Genomic DNA, 25,000 nt, shown 5'->3' with positions numbered 1-25,000 from the left:
GACTGTTGGAAAATGAAACGCAACTCAAGGTAGCGAGTGTAAATCTGTGTCTTCTTTGAAGAAGACGTGAAAAGAGAGTTTATTGCAGCGAATGAAATCGGGGTAATTTGGACACGTCGCAGGACTCATTGTTCTTTCGTATTCATACGTTTTAAATTTCTGTCAACTGGAAGGAATGCAAACGTTTTTTTTCTTTTTACGTAAATAGATTACTAAGGCCAAGGGCAGAGTAAATCTGATATAAAAGTCGAAGGGAGGGGCGGTGACATTCCCCGACTACAACTATCATTTAATGACGATAAACAAGAAATTGCCAAACTTTATTTCCGACATTAACAATTAAAGTTAACTAATGTTGTGTATGTACGGAATAATAATGTAGTTTACTCCATCTCGTCTTGTCTAACATATGCCAACTTTAATTTATGGCAACAATGACACTGCATTCATCGTCTGAATTGAAGTCTGCATATTTTGTCACCCATGGTGGCCGTTTACGGTCATGTGATCAAATTGGCGGGAAAGAAAGAGGAGACTACACTCAATATTGTTGTAGTCAGCAATTTAAGGGCCTCTATCCCTTTTTTTCCTTTTTTTTTTTCAAGTAATAATCAAACCTTTTACTATTTGTCGTTATCCATTTCTTAGTGTATCTTTTTCAAATAATTTTTCATGTTCCGGGATGTTCCAAAATGTTCCTTGTTCCTGGTTTTACTAACACCCATCGTCTGACTCAGTACCACCTCTTAGCACTCTAATTACATAATTGTATAATTCTCTCGGTATTGTTGAGAAAAAGTTTTAGATACTTTTAAATACCATGGAAAAAAATTTGTGAAACATCTGTTTACTGGTTTTGATTGGAATCAGTGTCGTTACCACGAGTTTTAAAGGTAAAGAAACAGAACAACTATTAAGCTGAAAAAACGTTCCCTGGTTAAAAAGATTAAGAAAGATAAGCTTTCGGCTATTAGTCTATAGACTATAACGTGCGAATGGAAATATATACCAAAAGGGGTGCGAAAATTGTGTTTATAAAAGTAGAGTAGAGCGTTTTCACTCACGTGACCATCATCTATATTGGATTACTGAAACAGAGGAAAGTATTTGCATAAAAATGGAATTCAATTCCTGGGTCCGGTTGTTCGAAAGACGATTAAATTAATCCAGGATTAGCGTAAACTTTTGTTTCACGTTATCAACTTTTTGGTGAAATTTTCTTTTCCTATTTTTGTTTTTCAAGATTGACTTCTTTTAATGTAAAGTTTTACCGAATACCAGTGTTGAACAGCATTTGGGAGTAGAGAAATAAACTCCTTGGTTAATTTTTAAGTTGGGATTAGCGTTAATCTGCTTTTGAACAACCGGGCCCTGGAGGATTAGTTGGGTACACCACCATGGCCGCCATTTCCTTTCTTTTGGAACACCAACATGGCCGCCGTGACGTCATGTAAAAACGATCTATGCAAAAAGAAGTGTGAAAAAAGCTAAGAGATAAAAATATAAATGAGGTCTAATTACAGTAAAATAGAGTATTATCTAGGCAGCGGTTTCGAGTTATTTTCCGCATCAACGGTTTTAGCTGGGTGCCAAGATTCTAGTGTTTTTCGAACGCGGTAATTGCGTTTGTCAATAACAGAAGCATTATCGAAGTCAATGAAATGATTGTTTTACCATGCATGGTTGGCAACATTTGAGCTTTTTGTATAGTTCGTTGATGTTCCTTTTTTCCGGGTCTGGAAGCATCTTCCGGTTTCTCCTATATAGTTTCAAGGACAGTCTTTACATGGGATTTTATAAACAGCATCGCATTGGAGATTCGAAGGTTGGCTGTACTTTGGAGACGGGAATTCTTGTTGAAGGGTTTTGCATGGTTTGTTGTGCACATGGATTTCATTGTTACGGAACAATCTCGTAAGAGGTTCGGTTAGGCCACTGTGGGGTGGCTTCTTATTGAGAATGGTAGGAATACTAGCCGAGGGATAGCTGTAAGCTTCTAACGCTTCTCTGACATGGTTAATTTCCCGTGTTTTTCCTTCATGGCTTTTCGGGAGGTTGGATGCCCGGAACAGAGGGGTCGAGGCCGAACTGATTTTGTGTTTGATATCATGATGAGAAGAGAAATCCAAGTATCAGTCTGTGTGAGTTGGCCTCCGGTACACATCAATGATGACAACACCATTTCTTCTGAAAACCAAGGTGTCTGAGAAGGCAATTTGACCATTGTTTTCAAGTTCAATAGTGAAAGAAATTTTGGAATCGGAGGCATTTCGAGTATTGTGAAAGTCAGAGACAGCATCCTTCTTGATGATCCGGCGCAAAACTGTCGTCAACATATCGCTTCCAAACCCTTGGTGGAACTGATAAGGTGCTAATAGCTAATTCTTCAATAAGTTCCATACAGAGGTTGGCAAAAATAGGGCTAACTGGACTGCCCATAGCAAAGCCGTGAATCTGCTTGTATATAAAGTTGTTATAGACAAAATAATAGTTTGAAAGGGTAAAAATCCAGTAGAGACACGATGTCATCTGTGTTGAGACTTATATTGCCATCAAATGAAACCATAACCTCGTCGTCTAAGATAGGAGAAAGTTTGCATAAGAGAAACCGGAAGATACTTCCAAACCGGAAACAAGGAACATTAACGAAACTTTAAAAACTTTACAAAGGGCTCAAACGTTGCCAACCATGCATGGCAAAACAATCATTCCATTTACTTCCATAATGCTTGTGTTATTGACAAAGGCATTTACCGCGTTCGAAAAAACACTAGAATCTTGGCACACATCTAAAACCGTTGACGCGGAAAATAACTCGAGACGGCTGCTACACAATACTCTATTTTCTTGTAATAGACCTTTTTTGCTTGTACATTTTGTTTTCCTAACACATCATGTGATAATTCTCAGGAGGTTTGCTCCTTTCTTTTGTTCATTAAAAGGAGTGCATGCAAGCATGAATATGTCTGCATGCACTCTTTTTAATGAAAAAAACACAGGACCAAACCTCCTGAGTATTATCACATGACCTGTATTGGGAAAACAAAATGTACAAGTGAAAAAGGTCTATTAGACCTCATTTATATTTTTATCTCTTAGCTTTTTTCACACTTCTTTTTGTATTCTGTTTTTATAAACAAATTTTCCGCACCCTTTTCGTATATAATTCCATTCGCACGCAAACGTTTTCATTCGTTAATTAAAGGCTAGAGACCGATAGCCCAAAAGTCAATCTTTTTTAATCCTCTTAACCAGAGAACGTTTTTTCACTTTAATGTCTTTTCCTGGTCACAGATCTATTTCTACTAGAACAACTATTCTACGATCGCACCTACCCTATTGAGCAAGATACTGTAACATAAAGAACACTAAAAGATTGTGAAGTAAAAGGAAATCGGCTAAAAATCCCTCGAACAAAGTGAAGGCTACCTTTAGCCTCTTGTTACTCCGTATAGGATTCAGCTCTGACTATGGACTTTGGAATATTTTGGGGGTCGACATTTCGCTGCGCATGCGTAAGATTTATATGCTTCGTAGAGAGACTTTTCGGAGAGGGCACCCCAAGTAGGATTCGAATTCGGTATCTCCTCATTGAGAGGCAATCGCGATTATCACCAAACAACAGACGACTACGTGACAGATTAACGGAGAAATCTGTATTTAAGAATTGTGTGCGTGACCGGATACGAGTTTTTGTGTTTCCGTTGTTGTGTTTCCGTTGCACGAGATGCAGCACAGGGAGCAGAGGAGTCCTATTTGGTCGTTTTTCCAGTTAAATTCACCGTACGAATCGATCTTGTTGATTTGAATCATCGTATGTGATCAAGCCACATACAAAGGATTGTGTGACGCTGCAGTGACCGCTGTTGTTGAAATCCTTTCCGCGCAACAAAAGCCGCATACAGTAATGCCTGTGGCCGGCCTGTCACTAGTGGTCACTAAAAGTGTAGAAATAGGTAAGGGATGAAAGCGATTTCGATTTTTACCATCATGAATGCAGTAGCCAGCTATGATACGGTAACACCTCTTACCTTGCAAATTGCATATTTTTATAATTCCCTCGGCATTGTCATAAATATATAAAAAGTATTAAATATTTTTAAAATTTCATCGTAGAAACTTGGAAAGCATCTGTTTATTGGTATGGATTGGAATCAACGCCGTTAACAACAGTTTTAAGGTGAAAAACTAGTCTACGGTCGCACTTAACCATGTGGTTGAGTCATGGAATGTGGACTTTGCACCTAGGCCTATGGAATTGAACTGGGTTCTAATTATAACAAGAGGCTCTAAGTAGCCTATACTCATGCGCTGCCAGGTTATTTGTACTTTTGTTGACAGTTTAATAATAATAATAATAATAATAATAATAATAATAATAATAATAATGTACACCACAAAAAAGGTATATAGGTGTTACAAGAATCTATTTGAGAGAAGTTGCTCTTTATCGTGTGAGTTCATTGACCTATACTTTTCATCTTTATTTGAAAGAGTCTGTTTTTTCGATGGGTCAATAGACCTGTACTTTTCAAAACAATTTGAAGGAAGTTCTTATTTTTTCTCTGGGTCCATTGGGCTGTAAATTTCTCTCCTCTTTCTTTCAGTTTGCTGCAATTTCTGAAGTAGATTTATGCTTTCTTATTATTTGTTTGCTTTCTATATTTGATAATTCATATAAACATCTAAGAAATGCAACCTCATAGTTTGTTTCAAAACAATTAAATTTACTTTGAATAATAGAACAAAAGAGATCAATAACAGAATCTACATTTGAAAATACTTTTGTTACATTTTTTGATTCAGAACCATTGTATACAGAAACGTGGTAACTCATCTTTTGCTTTGCATACCACTGGAAAACACAACTAATGCAGTAGCTAGAAATTCACACCAGAAAGCCTGTGCTGCTTTCCTTATTATCCAAAATGGCAGTTTTAAGCTGTTGTTTACTGGGAACCACATTACAAGATAAATTTCCCTGACATCTTGCTCAAAGAATAACTTTTACATGGCCAGCGGCCTACGTCTAATTTCTTTAGAAAATCAGAAATAAAAACAAATTTTGCTGGAGTAACATTTCTGATAAATTGCTCTTCCATTCTTAATGATACTATCAACTGTTTGAGAGATGCAATAGTTACAATACTTTTGAGGTGGAAAAACAAATAGAATAAAATGACACAGCAGAACATTCTTTGCTAGAACAAAGATAAACATCATTTAACTGCTCGTAGGGTCTATAGTTTCGAACATATAACGAATGAACAATGCTTCCACTGTTGCTTTACGTTTTAATAATGATATTTAATATCATTATTAAAATGTAAAGCAACAGTAGAAGCAGTTAACACATTTTAATCTCATAAGTACATTTAACAGATGTTTGTGCACGTATATTCTGAAAATGTTGTACCAAATTCATTAATGAATCTTTTTCAATTGAAGTACATGTTGCAAATGGGTCCCATACCTAATAAATCTCTGCCATGAGAGTAAAAAAAGTTATAATTCCCATTAGGCAGACAGTATATTGCTACTGTGTACAGTTCAAGTGTTAAAATATATGCATGATAATTATCCATGAGCAAAGAATCAAAGGCAGCTAACATTGATATAACATAAAGAAAGTCTGAAATTATAGCATGTGCACTATTTAGCAAACCACTATAACTATCAGTGTATGTCAACTGATAATTAATGTAGCTTAAGTTATAACCTTAACAGGCAAATCTGTCAAAAATAGGAGTCCCTGTTTGCATGATTGTGACAAAGCTGAATACAAATTATTCCCAATGTTTATAATTCGAACCAAGTCAGCTGAAGAGGTTATTGGATTCCTGCAATTTTAAACGAGTGCCCACAGAGACATTGCCACACGTTGTGTGCCTGCATTTGCTGGACCAAATACTTCAACATTACTTTGACAGTATGGTGCGGCAATAGTTTTAGTTGGATCAACAATTCCTGGACCTGGGTTGTTTGTACGTCATTTGTGAGTCGAATTAACTCAGGAATGTAAAAGCGATACAAATAGATCTTTGTAAAGCCACAGATGATTAATTGGTTACATTTCATAAATGTGAACCAAACTTTTCAATACTGGCAAATAAATGGCCTCTAAGTAAAACAAAAGTAAGACAGAAAAACAGAATTTCCCCTTGAAGCATCCTCTAAATTCCTTTGCCACCAAATAAACAGAATGCATATCAACGACTAGTCGCATGCCCATACTGACAATAACAGTAGTTCTAAGAACAGTTCAGATTGCTAAAAGTCGGATCAGTTTTCTCAGGTATTCCTGGTTTCGCTCAAAGCTGCTCTAAGGTTCTAAAAGATCACTTGGAGCTGAGATGACCGGCATGTTGATGGAGATCAGTTTGAATGCCCTTTATGTCGATCCCCGCTCTCGTGCAAAGTGTTTATTTGTAAAACAAATTAGGAAAAATATATATATATATATAGTTTTGTCTTTAATGTCAACAACTTACCTTTGGCTCCACAATCGAAAGAGCTCGATCCGTAACAGCTCGATCCGTACGACCCGGGCCGTACGACTGCGACCACAATCACAAAGTTTGAACAGTCAAAATGCATGCGATGATTCGGGCGCGACCATGCACATCCAAGAGAAAATGACACATCTTAAGGGCTAGACTTTCAAAAAAGCCCTTCGTGTTGTGTAGATCGCATCCGAAAAATCACGCTTCGCTCCCCAAAACATTTTCTCCCGGAATTCTCGTGAGGTGGAATCGTGGCAAGTCTACCTAAAGGATTGAAACATGAGAGGGATGGTTGATTTCTTGAAACACGTATTGTTTATTTTTTCATGCAAAATGGAGTGATATTCTAAGCATACATACATTTTAAGACTCTAATACTTCTCTTCAAGTCTTTCTATTAATTTTTCTGACTAAACGATACATTTTTCAGCAGCTATTAATTGTTTTGAATAATCCCCTACCCCTCGCCCCACGTAAAGTTACAGTCATGTATGTAAATGTATGCAAGCATAAATTTCCATGCACTAATGTCACACGGAAAACAAGAAACGGAGGGCACTTTATACCTCATGCGCTTACTGCGCATGAGTAATAATCCTTGGAATACTGTGGACGTTTAAGGAAATCTGCTTAAATTCCTACGAATAAAGTGTAGTAGCCTCTTGTTAGAAATGAAACACAAATCGGTGATAAACATGGTCAAGTGACAATGTTTTTATAAATTTCACGTTTTGTGTGCTGCAACATACATTTTCAAAAGTGACAATTATGATTTTGAAAATTATATATACAAACATTTCTAAAGGTCTGGGACCGAGACTAAGAAAAACGATCTAAGCAAAAATCTAAAAATAGCACTTAGCTATTTATAAAGTAAACGACTTCTCGCTAGCCTGCTGAGGTTAGCATTAACAGCTGGATTAAGTTCCTTAATAAAAAATATTTCTTTAATTTTACAGTTGTAATCAGTTTTTCCTGATGCGAGGATTTCAACCTCAAATATTAAAATTAAAAAACAAATATCTTGTTTTTCAGAACACTCGCTGCATCAAATCTTTCTTGCCATACAAAGATCGCTTGAAGCGATCTCACAACTCCAAGGCCATTTACAAGGCTATTTGCTGGGACTGCAATGAAGTCCTCTCATCAGGAAAAACTGATAACCACTGTAATATTAAGCTGTTACTTTATTTACGAGTAACTGCTGTCAGCTTTTTACTAAGATCGATTTTCTTGGTCTCGGTCCCAGACCTACTGAAATTTGTTTTAAGTGAATAATTTTAAAAATCATAACGATTATTTTTGAAAATGTATGTTGTAGCATACGAAACAATAAGTTTATAAAAATGCGTTTCTTTACAATGTATCACGGCGATTTGCGTTTTATTTCTAATTGAGCTTTGATTTCCAAAGAACAACAGTTTATATGATATTGTTTGTCTTTCGTTAAGAAGGGCAGGACTTACCCTGTGCTAACAAGTGCTTCTTGAAATTAGTTGATGGTGGCTGGAGTGATTGGAACCACTGGAGTCTTTGTACAAGGGACATTAACGGCATGCAGATGCGGACGAGGGAATGCGTGAATCCAAAGCCACAATTTGGTGGGATACCATGCAAAGGATCTACTACAGTTATGAGAGGGTGCACAAACACGTCAAGTTGTCAGCAAGGTAAATTACCAAAATCAACGCTGTTTGAGTTTGAATTGCTTGCTAAGCAGCTCCTGAAATACCGGTCAATACCCTCTTACTTGTCCTTTTGTAATTTACAGAATGTCCATACTCTCTGTGTCCCTTTTTGGGGGGTGTCTTCAAACAAAATTCTTCTGAACTGTCAGGAACCTATGACTAAGAGCTTACAACTTCATTGCATCTATGAAAGGGAGTTTTTACAGACCAAGTTATTTATAGTTTGATTTTCCCGCGAAACCGGACCTTTCCAGCCAATCACAAGTCTTGCATGAGAAATTAATCCACATGGGAATGAGGATTGGCACTCGTGCAAGCCAAATCGTATTTGAGAACACGTCTAAAAATAGCTTGATCTGTGAAAATACCGTTACATAGACCTAGTATTGGAGCTGTAGGCTCCTAGTCATGGGCTCCTGGAACTGTCTAGCATCCTGGCCTTAGCAAATTTTTATACACACATTTGATTTCTCCAGTTGATCTGAAGGAGAAAGCTAGGCGATCCTCATACCTTTTGCCTATATCCTATTAGTTATGAGAAATAGAGGGCCACTCAACGCTGCCTGCCAAAAAGGGATACAAGGAGTTGTTATCATATCTCCATTAATTTACCGGGGTCAACATAACTACATGTAATATTAGTCAATTACAACCCAGCTAACAATGGCAGAATTGATAGTTATTCACTAGCGCAGCAATTTCTTTTATTAGAATTTCCAGTACGTTTTCAAACAGAGGGCAATCCATCTACTGGACTGATGCAAATTCACAATAACAACAAGTGGAAAGCGCTTTGTACCGTACATTGGATTAATACTGAAAGAACTATATCCTGCCAAGTAAATGGCTACTCTGGCTACAATAATGACAATTTTACAGGCAATTGGAAAAGAGGAAATACAAGCTTGGTGAACATCACTTCTCATTCCTGTTCATCAATCACTCAAAGTTGTGGGCTCATTAATAAACGAATCGAATGTCAAGGTACAATGTATGAATTCAAAGAAAGTCTGTTTTATCCATACCATCGCATAGTTTTAACACAGCAAGTCAACTAAAACCTCTATCAAGTCAAGTCAGGCCAAGTCAAGTTTTATTGTGATATACGCTTAGCTTTTGTGAAAAAAGATCACCAGCTAGTTTATAGGTATAACACAGAGAATAATAAACTAACCTTCAACAAGTAGCTAAAAAGATATTTTTAAAATTTAAAATTGAAATCTATTTACAGGACTAGATATAACTTATTCATAAAATAAAATTAAACTAAGACTAATTAATAATTACAAGATATAAATTTACGATTTCATCAAACCTGACAAAGCTAATTTTCTAATAGTGTTTTGAAAAACCTTAAAAGAACGAATAGTTCTAAAAGAGTCAGGTATTGAGTTCCATAATTTTGGTGCCGTGAACCTCCACGATTTTAAACCATAGGTTGTAGTGTTGGCCTTTGGCAGCTTTAAAATGTCGTTGCCTCTTAGGTCATAATAACTATTTCTATGTGCGATTAGCTCTTTAATACCCCTAAGTGCACGATCACTGTTTATAGATTTGAAAACCGTGCAGACTATTTGTTAGGTTATAATAAACTGTGGCTCGCAGTATAGTAAATGACTCACTCCTGGTAAAAAGGCAAGGCACTAATTGGAAGCATAGCCACTGAGGTGCAGTTGGGCTAAACGAGAAAAACGTCTCACTTAGCTGTGCTTCAGAGCAGTCCAGCACCCAGACCTCTAGAGCACACGTCACGGTCTTTGTGACTGATGACTTTGAAACCGCTAACTCTACTTTTAAGATATGGAGGCCCAACTCGAACAGTCTCAATGAGTGGGCTACCTGTTAAAACATTATCATTGCTACATTATTAAATTAATGCTTTTAGCATCGCCTATCCAGTTCAAAGTTTTAGTCAAACTGAGATAAACTAGAGATATTGAGGAATGGACAATGAACAGAAAACAATGGTTTGTTGAAAAAAGAAACGTGGAGGACAATTAGAACCAAGCATTGCTTTAATTGGTGTGTCATTCTTTCAGTTCCTGTGCGCCTAATTGGGGCGAAAGTTGTGTATGGTGGAAGAGTAGAAGTTTTTTACCGCAGAAGATGGGGCAAGATCTGCCGCAATAAATGGGATATCAATGATGTCAAAGTTGTTTGCAAACAACTTGGCTTTAGAGGTGCCCTGGCCGAATTTATGACGGGAATGAATACCACTGAAAAAAACATACCCGTTGTGATGTCAGATATAGCTTGTACTGGACAGGAATCCGTTTTAGCCCAATGTAATCGGTTAGATGGAGAGCACAAGTGTCCAGAGGACATTGGAGCTCAGGCCTTGTGTGTACCAAGTAAGTAGTCACTTTTCACCATGACCGTGTATTTAATCTATTCCTGATGACAAACGAAGGGTTGCGACTAGAGACAATTTTTTAACTTGATATCTCTCATTAGTATATTGTTTAACATTTGTGGGCAGAACTAAATATTTTGTACTGTCAATTCCAAACAAACTTCAATTTCACTCTAACTCTATTTCGAACAACAACAATAACATTTTTATTTGCAAATTTTCTTTAAATCAACAATGGAAATCATCTTTTAAAAAAAAGCAATTATGCAGATATGCGTGTACTGGTCATAGTAGCAAAGTAGCTTTCGAGTTCACCATTACTACCCAAAATTGAACACTGTATAATGGAAAAAAATGAAATGAAAACTAGCACAAAAGGATTATGGTTGAAATGGAAGAATTGTATAAGTAACAGTTCTAGAAGAATAAAATGTGTTTGAAAATAGATTAAAATACAAGAAGCTTTAAATTGAAAAATATATTTACTGCGAAAGATTTGCAAACACTAATAAGAAATTTGGGAAAGTAAATTTTTCAGTATAACAATTTTGTTCTAGACGACGTGGAAGTTCTGGAACAGAAAAGCCTCAGTTCTAATCTTGGTAGCACTGACACCGTGAAATGTTCCTTAAAGAAGGAGAATCAGAATGAGCGTGAGATGGTTAAATGGTATGAAATTGGCACCACTGTGAGAGAACTCAAGTCAGAAGGGAGAATTGAGGTCAATGGTGTAACTTTGACAATAACAAATGTTCAGCTGCATGATGGCGGGACATATGAGTGTCGAGGAGTACATTACACTCGATTCTACACAGTTTACGTCAATGGTGAGTTTTTAAAATGTTTAGAAAGCCACCCCTATGCTATAAATCATCTTCAACGACAGCGACATAATGCGAGTTTATCCTTAGGCCCGTTTCAAACGTCGAACTTTCCATGTGCCGAATCTAATACAAATATTAAAAATCTATTGTTTCCGCTCATTTGCATTAGATTCGACACATGTAAAGTTCGACGATTGAAACGGTCCTTATCCTCATCATCTTAATTTTCACCTTCATCAACATGGTCCTAATCATCAAGATCATCGCCTTCATGATTTTCATTGTCATCACCAATCTTAAATTTCCTTTGTTCAAGGTAAATTTAATTTCTCGACTACTACCGTTAGTGTCACTCGCTATAAAATTACCACTAACCTCACTGTTTGTTGATGTGGCCTACTGAAAAATTGTTTTACAACTTTATCATCTGCGTTGCTCTTTCCTTCTAAGAACTTTCATTTTATTGCACATTACCAGCAATAACATCTGTTTTTCCATTCTCGTCCCTATCGCCCTTTTCGTTTCTCTTAGTCGGCGGGGCCTTGGCACGAGAAAACGAAGGGCTCTGGAGACATAGGATTTTCGAATTTTTTGATTGGCTAATGGAAAACAAAGAGATATTAAGCGGAAGTGAAAATGTTCATTCTACAGTTTTTACCGGAAAAGAAATTAAGTATGACGATGGTTTGCCGAAAAAACTCTGCCGACCGTGCGTCAGTAAGGTGAAAAATATTATAGAATTCCGCGCTTTGTCACTGGCAACACTTTCTGCACAGGAATTGTTGATTGGAGAGACTCGTATGAAGCGAGTCCGTGGCTCGCAACAGGTTGGAGAATCACCTTCTTCGAGTCAACAGGCGAAAAAGACTAGCTTGAACCGCGAAAATATCGAAAGTGTTCACAGTGCTCGGATGTACCTTTTTGGTCTTTTTGTGGAGGGCAATCAACGACACGGCAAAAATCCATCTCAGTTTAGACCTATTGCTCCCAAGAATATCACTACTGCACCACGGCGCCTTCCAGAATTTTTGCAAGGTGATAAAGAAAGACATGATGCAACTAAGATTCAAGTGTCCGAGAGTCCTGCCGACCGGTCTATTCAAGCCGACAACATGAGACAAAGCGGCTTACGAAAATACCAGGTGCGTGAAATTCTATTGACTTTCGACTTATAATACTGTATTCTTAATTATAACTGCTATATCTCACCGAATTCATTGTACTGCAATATAATTCAGTATTTCCTGACCATCTGAATTATTAGTGACAATAAATTGTAATAGTTTCTCAAGTAAAATGCATATTATAATTATAATAATTATTCATTCTGTTGTCAAACATGCTGAATTCACTGAAGTGTTTGTCCCTCAACTTTGAACCGTTGTTTTTCTCTTCCCTTCAGTTCACCTGGGAAAAGTTGAACAAGACACAGTCTTCATGTGACATGGGCACCCTCTGCTATTTCAGACAAAGGTTCGGACGGACAAATGTTCCCCCACAAGTGAAGAAAAATTATGCTGGTGCGGAGGCCCTTATGCTTCAGGTAACACGTACACACATTTGCGAAGCCTTCATGGCATGGGCTGGAATGGAAACCCTTGAATCAAGGCCATTAAATCTGGAAATACCACCACAATCTGCAACTGTACAAGACAAACATGAATTCCTTGAGGGGTGCACTGGCAACTTTTTTGACAAGTATGCATTGGTAGTTCCAGATGTGAAAGGATTGTAGGAGATGGAGGAAGCCTAGCGTGTAGAGTCAGAACAGGTTTCCAACCACATGCAGTCACAAACTGTACAGGCCAGGTAATAAGTTATTAAAACTTTACTGCTGTTCATGACAGCAAAGGGAAATATTTTTTCATTAAACAGGACTCAAGCCCGGAACAAATACCAAAGAGGTTGCTTGCATAACCCCTCAAATACTAAAATTGTTGATATTTATATATCACACTGTAAAATCCTTCACAAGTCCACTGTTATGGGTTATTATAATAGTATTATTGGTGGCCCTTTTTTCAAGGAGAGCCACTAGAGAAAAGGATTTCTTAACAATTTAAGTGCTACATATTATTGGCCTGTAATATTTAACAATACTATTAAACCATGTACTGATGATTATTCTGCATTTGATTTAAGGTACTACAGTTCTGCTATTAAAGCAGAACAAGGAGTTAGTAACACAGTGTCTTCTTGTTGCTGCTGGTAAGATTGTTGATGATGACTCTGTGAGGGCAGAAGCTGCAGTTCAAGTCACAGCTGTGATGAACACAAACAGCGTCCAAAATAAACTACGGATAGGTCAACTGGTAGCATGGCCAAAAAAAGATATGACAATCTTTCAAAGTAAAACCTGTTTTATTACACCTTGGAAAACAAAGTGAATGTAAGAATGGAATAAAAACTTCCCTTCAATTTACATACATACATACATACATGAAGGCTATGGCTGTAGTTATTCCTATATAATGTTCTCTTCTATTTTCCTTTACTATTGATAAGGATGTCTGGTATGCCAGTGGTGGATCCAGACAGGCTCAAATGGTGAATGCATGAAAACATGGAAATTTTCTTGTCCATAACAGCAAGAGGGAGGAACATCATCCCTAGATCCACCACTGTAAATAAGCAGTAAAGCATTAAAAGAGTTATACATTTCAAAAAAAGATGGCACAGCTGCATAGAGCACAACCTATTTCATAATGTTTGGTAACAGAACATATCCCTGCACCCAAGGGATTGAAGGCCACTGGAAATTCTAAGGGGGAAACACTCAACACTCTAATCCTTAAACTTACATTATTTGTTTGGTTATACAATGTACATTGTTTATTATCACACTATGACACTACCTTTAATATTTACAAGGTTTATAGCTAACTACAACTTAGATTACTAACAACATTTCACTTACTGTTACAATTTAAATGTCAATTACTTATTCTCATCCTCACAATGTGTAAAGAAAAAACAATTATTTAATTTCAAGGGGTAGGGCATATCAAAATATTCCAGCTGGAAAGGATGAAGCTAAACTGGAAATTCCATGGGGTCAGGGAGGTGGGCCTTTTGTTTACTTTTTAAAATCAAAATAATTTATTATATCAGTAAGTTAAATAAATGTATAAATTGCAGTTAGTGCGACTACAGGCACCTTTGGAAATATGGCACCTAGCATACCTAGTTGGGCATATGCAGGCCGAAAATTCTACCTAGAAATAAAATGCAAGTAAAATGAATAACAATGTTATGTAAGAATGATTATAACAATAGATTGTGAGCAATGATAGCAGATTACACCTGAATGGAATATACCAAATTGAAATGAAGTTTTACTACTACTGCTACTACCACTACCACTACCACTACTGGTACATGTTGCTCAGCCAATAGGCCACTATCAAAATTACCAAAATACTCTTTGTTTGTCCTCCATAAGCATAATGTTTCCAGTCTCTCTTGGGACTCACAAAGGTCCCAAGAGAAAATAAAAACAAGACTTATGCAAAATTTTTGAGGGCAAACAAAGAGTATTATGTTATTTTTGAAAGTGGCCTATTGGATTTCCACGTTTTGCGTTAGTATTTTCTTGAGGATCATATGGTGTAGGCTAATTTTACAGTTTTGATCGGTACATGCAAATTCTGCATGATTGCGATGATCTGAACGTGATAAAACAAAAATTATGATAACACAAACATTGTCCCCCTTTACTTCAATAATGTGTAACTTTTTCACAAATTTCACCACAAATTTGAGGGTAGGGCAAGACTAAAATGAAGATAAACCGTAAGCAAAGCCTTACAATAGATTATACCGAAGTAACTAGAAAGAAATAAAGGCAAGAGTTAAATACTTGCCACTCTACAATGAGATGTGCTTCATCAATCACGATAGCTCACATGTGGCGTCTCACTTCTTCGCAATCCAATAACTTACGCAATTTTCCAAGAAATACCTCCGCGTGGCCATAAATTATTCTATACTTCGATTGCTTGATTTCGTTAATTTCAACATCACTTAACAACTCAGTATTCCGAACCACTAAACTTCTAACTTGCATATCGTTCAGCTTGACTGTTTGATCTCTCATCAAGGCGTTTAAAGGAGAAACAACCAAAATAAAAGATTTCTTTGCTCCAAGCCACGAGTCAAAAACAAAGGGCAACAACTGAAAAATCAATGACTTGCCAAAGCCTGTTGGCAAAATAATTAGTGTCTTTCCTTAAAAAAACAATGTTCCTTATCGCCTCTTTCTGTTGTACATGTAGGGAAACATTTTGCATATTGAGACCCCTTAAGGGCCGACACAAGGATTCCTCGAATCCTGCCTCGACAACCGCCATGACAGTCACAGACAGTGTATAGAAACATCACGACTGCATACATGTAGACCGGAAGTCCTAGAATCTAGGACTCGAAAATCCTATGTCTCCAGAGCCCTTCGTTTTCTCGTGCCAAGGCCCCGCCGACTAAGAGAAACGAAAAGGGCGATGGGGACGAGAATGATGTTTTTCATAAGAATTCTATCAGTCAGTTATCATCATTAGATAAGATTGTCAGTCTCTCCGTGAAAGTAATTGTTGCAGTTATGAAGCAACTAGATCAGTTGCAAAAGAAGCCTGAAAAATTCAACAGGATTTGAATCCCACTTGCTCTTACTACCATCTGCCCTATAAGGCCAACTGGGGGCTGGTCGCTTGTAAGTTCGAATTGTAACCCGAAATACGTGGAAGCATGAATGAGGGTGGATGTATGAAATATTTCATGCGTTTGAGTCCTGTTTAAGAGTGGACTGTTACAGGCTTCTTTCGCAATTGACCAAGTTGCATCATAACTGTGATAATCTACACAACCGCAGTAAGGTGTTACAATATACTAAATTTTCATATATTCTCTCTATCATTATCATTATCATGTGTTAGCACTGCAGGAGATTTATCCATCACTTTTTTTTCTTCTTTAGCCCAATTTAAAAACAAAAGACCACAACAAAAACTTATATACGGCAAACCTGGAAAAATAAGTTGTACTGCAGAAGGAAATCCTCGTCCTCAATTTGTATGGAGCAAAAACAATACCCTACTCTTAGAGGATGACAGATTCACACAGTTGTCAGATGGCAATTTGGAGATCGATACAGTTGGGCGGGAAGATAATGGAGCTTACAAATGTTCTATAAAACAAACCAAAGGAAGTGAGAGAATCACCGTTTATTTCCAAGATATCAGCGTGTCTGTCATAGGTGGGTAAAGGTGGAAATGATGAAGGTTGCATTCGTAAACAAATAAGAAAAATACCAGTTCCCAAAAGCTAGCACAAATTTGGAACACCAGAAAAAAGGCAATGAGTAAGATAACCCAAGTTTAGATCAACGCCATTCCTTGAATAATAGGCAAATACTTAATAACAAATGACGACTTACCACTCCATGCTATTGCAGCCACGAATCTGTAAAATCCCTAGACATTAAAAGGACGAAGGAGGCTCAGTCATTAGACAAGGGCACCTGACAGCAACAGTTGACAAAGTACTCCAGAGGTCTAATGAACGTATTGTATTTAGCATACTAGGTTTAAAGTACGGTTACGATCATTTGGAGGTAGACCTTGAGGCACACAGCATCACGATCTTTATGACCCACTGAGGATTATTTCGCTAAAAGCTCCTCGCATTTCACATAAGTTCAGCTCAGATTTGTCTGATTTGAAGCTGTGCCTGCCACTCCATGTGGGATGACACCACGGTAAATGAAGAAGTTTCAGCAGATGATTAAGAGGTTGTTGAACTAGACCAATGCCTGAGGAACTGAACCTTAAATTCTAATCAGTGCAAGAAGTACATACCGGTTAGCAGTAATTTATGCGTAGTTGGGGTACCAATTTCGGTATATTAAATATCAGTCCTTCTCAAAAGACATCATCTCCACGCTCTGGGAAATAAATATGAGGACTTGTATGAGTTTATTCCCAGAACCTCGAGATGATGCCTTTTGTTTAAGACTGATTTAAATATACCGAAAGGGGGCTATTGATCAGCTCTCAAATAACCATTTCTCAACGGGCTTGATACCTCAGTTGTTAGAGCACGTGCAGCGCACTTGCACTGTCATGCCATTTCAGCTTGGATTTCTTCAGGCTTTCTTCGCCACTTTCACTTAACTCTATTCCGGACTTCAAATATATCAATCTTAATAAATTCTAAAAAAAAAAAAAAAAAGAAATCAGTTTGGAGAAACTCTTCATACGCCTGGTTTACCGTATCTGACCACTGACAACAGACTGCAGTTTGTCTCCAGTGTATTATAAAAGTACTAAAAAGCTTGTGAGACCCTCCCAACAAAGGAACATGGCTAATTTAAATTGAGGAACAAGGGAGCAATAAAAAAATATCTCAGGGAACAAGTTTAGGGATAAAAAAGCTTTGAACAAGTTTAAAAGTAATTTCGGGAACAAGGGAAGAAAAGCAAATTTTAAAGGGAACAAGGGAACAAGCACTCCCCCTGGGAGGACCTCGCTTGTGGCGTAGAGAACAGGAATAAAACGCCGCTATATTACGCCCCCAAGCAAATGGAAAGTGGAGAGGATGAATATGTCTATTCTAAAGTGAATCAGAATAGCTCAAACAGAGGACAAACAATACGAGACTATAACTTGCAAGTATCTGGTGACATAGAGATCAACTCTATATACTTCCACTGGTTTAAGCCAGAAGAACGTCTGTTGAGAGGGTCCTAACAACACGCTGAAACCAAAACAGCCCTGGAACAGAGAATGTGTGCGTGTCTGGTAAATGTAGATAAAGACGAGATAAAAGGTAATAGATTTCTATTAAGCTCATTGATACCAAATTATTAGTAATAATTACGTTTGAAGTAAATTAACATACATTAATATCACTGACAGATGTAGATAGATAAAATCACTCAAATGACTTACACTAGGCAAAACAATGGCAAAAAAAAAACAAAGTGGAGACATTAATTACAGAAAAGCTATGTAAAATATACATTAATTTTACATAATAGCTAGGTTCTTCAATATAATCCTCCTCGCCTTCTAGGACCAAAAATAAAACTATGACAGTGTTTTACAAAACCGTGTTCAATTCATTTTCACTTTAACTGCTGCTAGTGTAGATATTTTGTTTATGGCAGAAAAAAGTGAGGGAACAAAAGACAAGCATTTGCCCTCTTTTTTGTTTTCTGAAAAGTTCTGAAAGCAAAATAATTATGAACTGTTGCAGTTCAAGTAACATCTTATTAGATTAACAAGCCTTTCTCTTTTATTTTAAGTTCCACCAAATGTCCTGTTACCAGGAACAACCCATTATGCACTTGAAGGAGACAATGTTACTTTGACTTGTACTGTCGTCGAGGGTTTGCCAAAGCCCCAAATAAGCTGGCTTAAGGATAAACTTCCGTTAGCAGAAGAGAAAGCAAGATTGGTTAAAAGATACATAACAGAAGAAGGAGAAGGCACCTACACCTGTGTAGGAAAGAATGAAGGAGGCTCTGCAAACGATAGCATTGATATCATCGTTGATGGTAAGAATGAACGTACTGCATCACATTTTTCATGATAGACATAAATATTATTTCATGAACGGTCGAGATTAGAACGTAAACTTGAAAGTCAAGCTGGACACAGATGACATTAACACCATAGCTCCGTGGTCATACATGGGTCGCGTTCAGGGACCAAGCGACTAGCCGGTTGCATACCCCCTGCGCACCCTCCCCCAAGATCCGCCCCTGCATTTTCTGTATTCATACACTTATCCCTTCAGTCTCAACATTACAACATAGTAAGGGAACAGAAAACTTACTATGCACTTATCGGTTTTCGAACTCCAACCCTCCAGATCTGTAGCCTATGTCTTCATCACTACACTACAACGACGAACATGGTCAACCCAACACAGTCCTTTTCATTATTTTCTTCTAAATAATAAGTCAATTGAGACCCATCTAAAGGGGGGGGCATCTATAATAACTAAAACTAATCCTAACCTGACCCTCATTTTCTCTAGGCTTAATTTAGATTCCAAAAAGTGCATATTCAACCTAGGTAAAATGAAGACCACCAATGTAACCCTCAATTTGTTAGTAAAAACGGATTCAACTTGAGAACGGATTTTACCGGAAACGTGGAAAGTATGCCCGAACTCTTCTCGATGGCCACATCATTGAGAGTTTCTGTGAATTAAGCCATACTTAACGCAATTTTAAGCAAGACAAAAATCTGAAAATAAATTGTCGTTAAGGCAATATAATAGGCTGCATTCACAAGCTGACATTTTACGCTAGTGAGCACTTGACGTCACGTTTTCCTGGATCTAGCCCTGTGAGGTCCAATCGGTCAGTTTTGAACGTGAGCAACGGCCGACCGTGAAATACAAAACTTACACTAAAAGTAAACGGCCTTTGGATAAAAATCAAAACTCAACATTTTGCCAGTCAGGTGTTAAGCAAACACACTTTCAAAATCTGAAAAAAAAAGAAGTGTTTTTTTTTTTACAGGGGCACTTTAAGGACAAAGAAAGAAACACTGACGACTAAGATTTTACACTCTGGGGTTACAGCCAATAATGAAAATAATGACTTCACAATGCAAATGACATAAAAATACACAAATTGCAAACAGTGCGAAAAACGCATCAAGGGACCCAGGGTGTGGTCTTAAGGGTTGCTTAAGCTCCTCATTCAGTAAGCTGGAAATGAATGTCACTAATTATCTTACCATAGTCATGTCTTTCCTTACAAGTTTTGGTATTCTTCTTAGCGCCAGGGTAGTGGCACTTTTAGCATTGAAATTGTTACATTTTCGTATTCGCTTTCTCATGAAGTGTTGTGAATTCGAAGAAATGCTAAATTATTAATATCAGAAAGGATTGACTGATTTATTCATGCCCATATTAGTTTCAACCAATCAGCCAAGAAACCAGAAATTCAAATTGAGAAAGCATTACATAATTAGTTATCACTGAAAATTTGTGCCTAAGACACCAAACAACTGGACTACCCCATTAATCTAAGAATTTGTCACCTAATGCTTATTTGGTCTTCGTACCCAACAGGCTTCAAATTGGTCAGATGACAAAGTTTAACAAGGTCTTTTCACCCTTTGAGGCCAATTTGTTTCTGACACGGTGCATTTCATACGTTGATTGTAACGTTAACATAACAAAGTTGAAACACTTCGGTCACCAAAGATGCCCATTTCTTCAAAATGAATAAGTAAAAAAACTTAATCCTTTCAAACACTTGGAAACAACAATGTAATACAGTAAAACCTCGCAATTAAGAACCTATTTTGAGTCCCTGTTAGTTTAAAATTACTCAGTTAGACCCCCTCTAAACAAGAACCTGTTGACCCTACAATTTGAAGCCGGTTCTTAGTTCCTAAAATCTAAAAAATGTGTGCACTTTGGCAAGTAAAATCAATTGATTGATGTTCTGAAGATTCGTGTGTTATTTCGATTTTACTTATTATACTAATTTTTATGTGATTTTTAAAATTCTCCATTTAAATTTTATTTCAATTTTAAATAAGGGATAGGGAAAAACCGGCTGTTGCACCAGGGACGAAGGCCGAATAACACTAAACTATGTTATCTACTATGTGTTTCTTTTAATCCAGAAAATAAGAACCTAGATGGCCTAGATTTCTGCTACAGTGTAATTACCATTATGTAATAAGAACCTGTTTAGGCTAAATTGCAGAATGGAAGGTTCTTGCTCGCGGAATTGTACTGTATACCTATCCAAAACATATCATCTCATCTGCATGGTGATACTTCTTAAATTGTGCAAGTTGAACACATATATATCACTTGACGATTGAGCAAATGTAATGTTTATCTTTTTCTTTTTCTCTAGCTCCTCCTAAGCTGGATGCTTCTCTTAAAAAAGACTCTATGCCCGTGTTGTTGCACTCTACATTACAATTAAAATGTATTGAGAGAGGAGACCCAGAACCAAACGTGACCTGGACTAACAATGGAACGCAATTGTCCAATAACAACACTTTTGTCATCACTAATGTGACTTTCAAAGATGCCGGCCAATATGGATGTGTTGCAATGAACAGAGCAGGAAATATAAGCGGCAACATTTGGATTGACGTAGTAGGTAAGTCAGCTAAATCACAAGGCACTCAAAGAAACTGTGTGACTATTTGAATATTTAACTGTAACAAATTAAAATGGTCTTGAATTGTAACACATGTAATCAAATCAATCTACTTTACATGAAATGTCATCGATTGAGCAACAACAAGAATAGCATACAGTCGTACATTTAATTAATTATTACGATCTTGCAAACGATGTTATAACAGGGCTGGAGCATATAAAGTAACTTCGACTCTGTAAAGTCACTGGAAGCATCCTTTAAGTAAGAGCGATTACATAATCTTGCCATTTTGGTTTCATTTCGAACCAAGAGATCAAGAAATTAAATTGGATGAAGTCCAACTTGCCATACCCCTTCGTATTGCATAAATTTTCAGTGAAATGTGAGATGACATTTTTTCCTCGTAAAATGTGATTTTGTCAATTAACATAAGCTGTGATTTTTGAGAATACTTATCCGTGAAATGAGAATCGGGTGTTTAATTCTCCGTGAACTATGACGTGATCTTGCTTCATGGTTTTCTTTGTTTGTTTGTTTTTATAATATTTATTTTTTGGGAGTAGAAGCCCGAAAAATTATAACAATGGACTATAAATATAACTCAGCAGATCAAGGTAAAACAACTACATCTGGATTGCAAGATTTACTGGAACGTGAGCTTTCGACACATGACCTCGCTAGCCTTGACAGAGGGCCTCAATGGGATTAAGCGTGAGCCGTGAAAAATCGAAAAATGTTAACCGTTAAGCGTGAAAACGACCAAATAATAAACTTTGGGATAGGTAGTATTTTGAAATATTTAGTCTTAAGAGACTTCCGAGCACTCCATACCGTTTTAACTTTCTTCCCCCTACGTCCTCTAGTACTACTAATAACCAGGTTGAAGAATACGAAAGTGACTCAGATGAAGGCGTTGGAGTTGACGAAGCAGAAGACAAGGTTTGGAAGACAAGCTAAGGCCTCAGCAAAGTTTGACGAGTGAAAAACACAAACTCATGAGTCACCTTGTAAAAATCAATGATTTAAACTATCCAGTTATATGTCTACTGAAGCCTTCTAGTAACTAACAGTCCATTGTTTTTCTAGTAACTAACAGTCCATTGTTTATCACATAAGTTAACCATGACGGAAAAAAGATCTCCGTTGGCCGAGAAAAGACAAATTATTTAACCCCCCCCAACCACCCGCAATTAAGACCCTCTTGACAGCTTTTTTGGTCAATAAACACGGCGAAAACAAGCTCGGAAATCGTCTCAGAAGGTCGCGAGGCTCTTCCCAATGAGTTTCTCTATGGCAGACGGCTCTTTTTTCTTTTTTCGTGAATCGTGAAATGGTCATTTAATTATTTTCCGTAGGTTTGAAACGCTATTACTGCAAAAAGATTGCCATGCTTGGATAAAGCCTTGCACAACATCCTCAACCAAATTCGTGGGTTTTATACATATTCATATACATACGTTTATTTTACGTCCCCGTAGGGCTTTGCAGTGAAACATATTACAAGATGAAAATAATAGAACACAGAATAAAATTAGTACAACATAAGTAAAAGTTAAGAATTCGGGCATTTAAATCAAATACAAACTGATGATTAAGCTATTTCATAGCTGGGTATTTAAGGCAGCTGTAATACACCTTATTCCAAAATGGCCGTCATTTTAGTGTTCTTTTGTTTCCATGCAAATTGGCCCTTACGGCCTCGTTCTACGTTAAATTTTCTTTTGAATTTTACGTTTGAAAGCGAGGCCATAAGGGCCAATTTGCATGAAAACAAAAGAATACTAAAATGGCGGCCATTTTGGAATAAGGTGTGAACGCTGATCAATTAGAAACTTCCACATCCCCTCCCCCCCCCCCCCTCAAGTTACCCTGACGTTAACCTGACCCTTACGCTTTAGACTTTATATTCTTTCTAACGTTTTGTATCTCACTCGAATATGTAATTTATCTTTGTCACTTAATCATAATTAATTATGCATGTTTCGCCTAGTTGTTATACGGTCCTAACGGTTTTTCAAATATTCTGTAACTGACGACGATGTTCGGAACATCAAAAATGTCTTATAAATTAAAATGTCGTAATCTTCTTACAAACTAATCAAGTCGGGAAATTTCAATGAGCAAGTGTAAGCTTCTCTAACTCCAAAACACGGTAAAGGTGGTTTAACGAGAGTACTGTATTCTTATCAACAACAGAGCCTGGAGCGTTTACGACTGCATGTATTTTAAATTGTTCAGTGCCGGTTGATTACCTCAGAACATAGAGCTTTTACAATGAAATTAGGGTGGGAAAAAATACCATATTGTATTCACTCTATAGTATGCCAAAGACGAATTACACAGCCAAAATTCATTTGAAGACAACTTTTGAAGACCTTTTTTTGCAAGGCAATCGCTCACAAATGCTATATGTGTTCCTTTAAACTCTTCCATCCCGTCCAAACACATGTTTAAAGCTGTTAGTGACTTCGGTGCCCGAAAAAAAAAAATCATTTGAAACCTGACACTTCCGGTTCAATTTCCCCCACCCCACAGGGGCAAAGGTCAAATTTCTCACCCCCGGGAAGGCCTCACCCGTCAAATGCCCGGGCAAACGGGTGGAAGGGGGAGGGGATGTTGAAGTTTCGATTTGATCGGTGCATAATCTGCAATCTGTAATCTTATAAGTTCAGTTTGCTGTCCATTAGGAGTTCTTTTCCCATCATAGTTTTAAATTAAGCTAACGATCAACTTAACGTAATATTCTGCGGTAGAGCGTTTCAAAGAGATACTACTCTATAATAACAGGTTCTTTGGCTAGTTGTAGATCTAAGTAAAGAAATATTTAACAGCTGTGAGTTTGTAGTTGTACGGTTGATATAAATGAGCGCTTAATTAATTAATGAACTGATCAGATAAATACTCCGGAACGAGGCAATTCATGCATTTGAATGCCATAATTGAATCGCGGTAGAACAAGTAGAAAGGAGATGCTTCCGTGAAGCATACACTGGGTTGCCTGTGGTACGTGCTACAGAAAATCAGAAGGCACTGAATTGTGTGGTATTGAAATACAGCATTCCAGTCTCTGAAGAAGAACAAATAAAAGAGAAGCGAGAAACATTGGCTTCTGGGCTGACATGTTGATAATTTTCAAGTTCCCTCACAACTTCTTTGCACCACAAGTGTGCCCTCTGAGCATCTGACAGCTTTGTAGTACTAAACTTCACTGAAGTCAAGCCCTGTTTCGCGGGGGTTAGTGTTAGGATGGGAGACCAAAACAATAAACCCCTCATAAAAAACAAAAGCATCTGACCGAAAATACTATTAACGCTAACAAATGCGAACTCAGCAAGGTACAGATTTTGTTAGCTTGCTTTATGCAAAACAAATATTGATGAAAAAGCAAATAACCATTGATACACAGTTTTTAGAAAGAGCAGAACGAAGTTTCCGGGACGATCGAAAGAGAATGAAATATTTACGACATGAAAACAGCATTAATTTTGAACCGT

General features: G+C 37.3%; 1 protein-coding gene across 1 annotated transcript in view; it reads left to right on the top strand.

Moving 5' to 3' along the window:
- Positions 1-25,000, top strand: part of LOC137974178 (inactive tyrosine-protein kinase 7-like) — a 112,023-nt gene that overhangs the window by 36,537 nt on the left and 50,486 nt on the right. Inside the window, exons 4-10 of the mRNA XM_068821068.1 lie at positions 8,000-8,173; positions 8,903-9,175; positions 10,231-10,542; positions 11,102-11,371; positions 16,338-16,616; positions 18,666-18,917; positions 21,252-21,503. Coding sequence (XP_068677169.1) covers positions 8,000-8,173; positions 8,903-9,175; positions 10,231-10,542; positions 11,102-11,371; positions 16,338-16,616; positions 18,666-18,917; positions 21,252-21,503 — 1,812 coding nt within the window. The remainder of the gene's footprint in view (positions 1-7,999; positions 8,174-8,902; positions 9,176-10,230; positions 10,543-11,101; positions 11,372-16,337; positions 16,617-18,665; positions 18,918-21,251; positions 21,504-25,000) is intronic.

The sequence above is a fragment of the Montipora foliosa genome, chromosome 10, assembly GCF_036669935.1.
Source record: "Montipora foliosa isolate CH-2021 chromosome 10, ASM3666993v2, whole genome shotgun sequence".
Taxonomy (NCBI): Eukaryota; Metazoa; Cnidaria; class Anthozoa; order Scleractinia; family Acroporidae; genus Montipora; species Montipora foliosa.
This window is presented reverse-complemented; position numbering and strand designations above follow the sequence as displayed.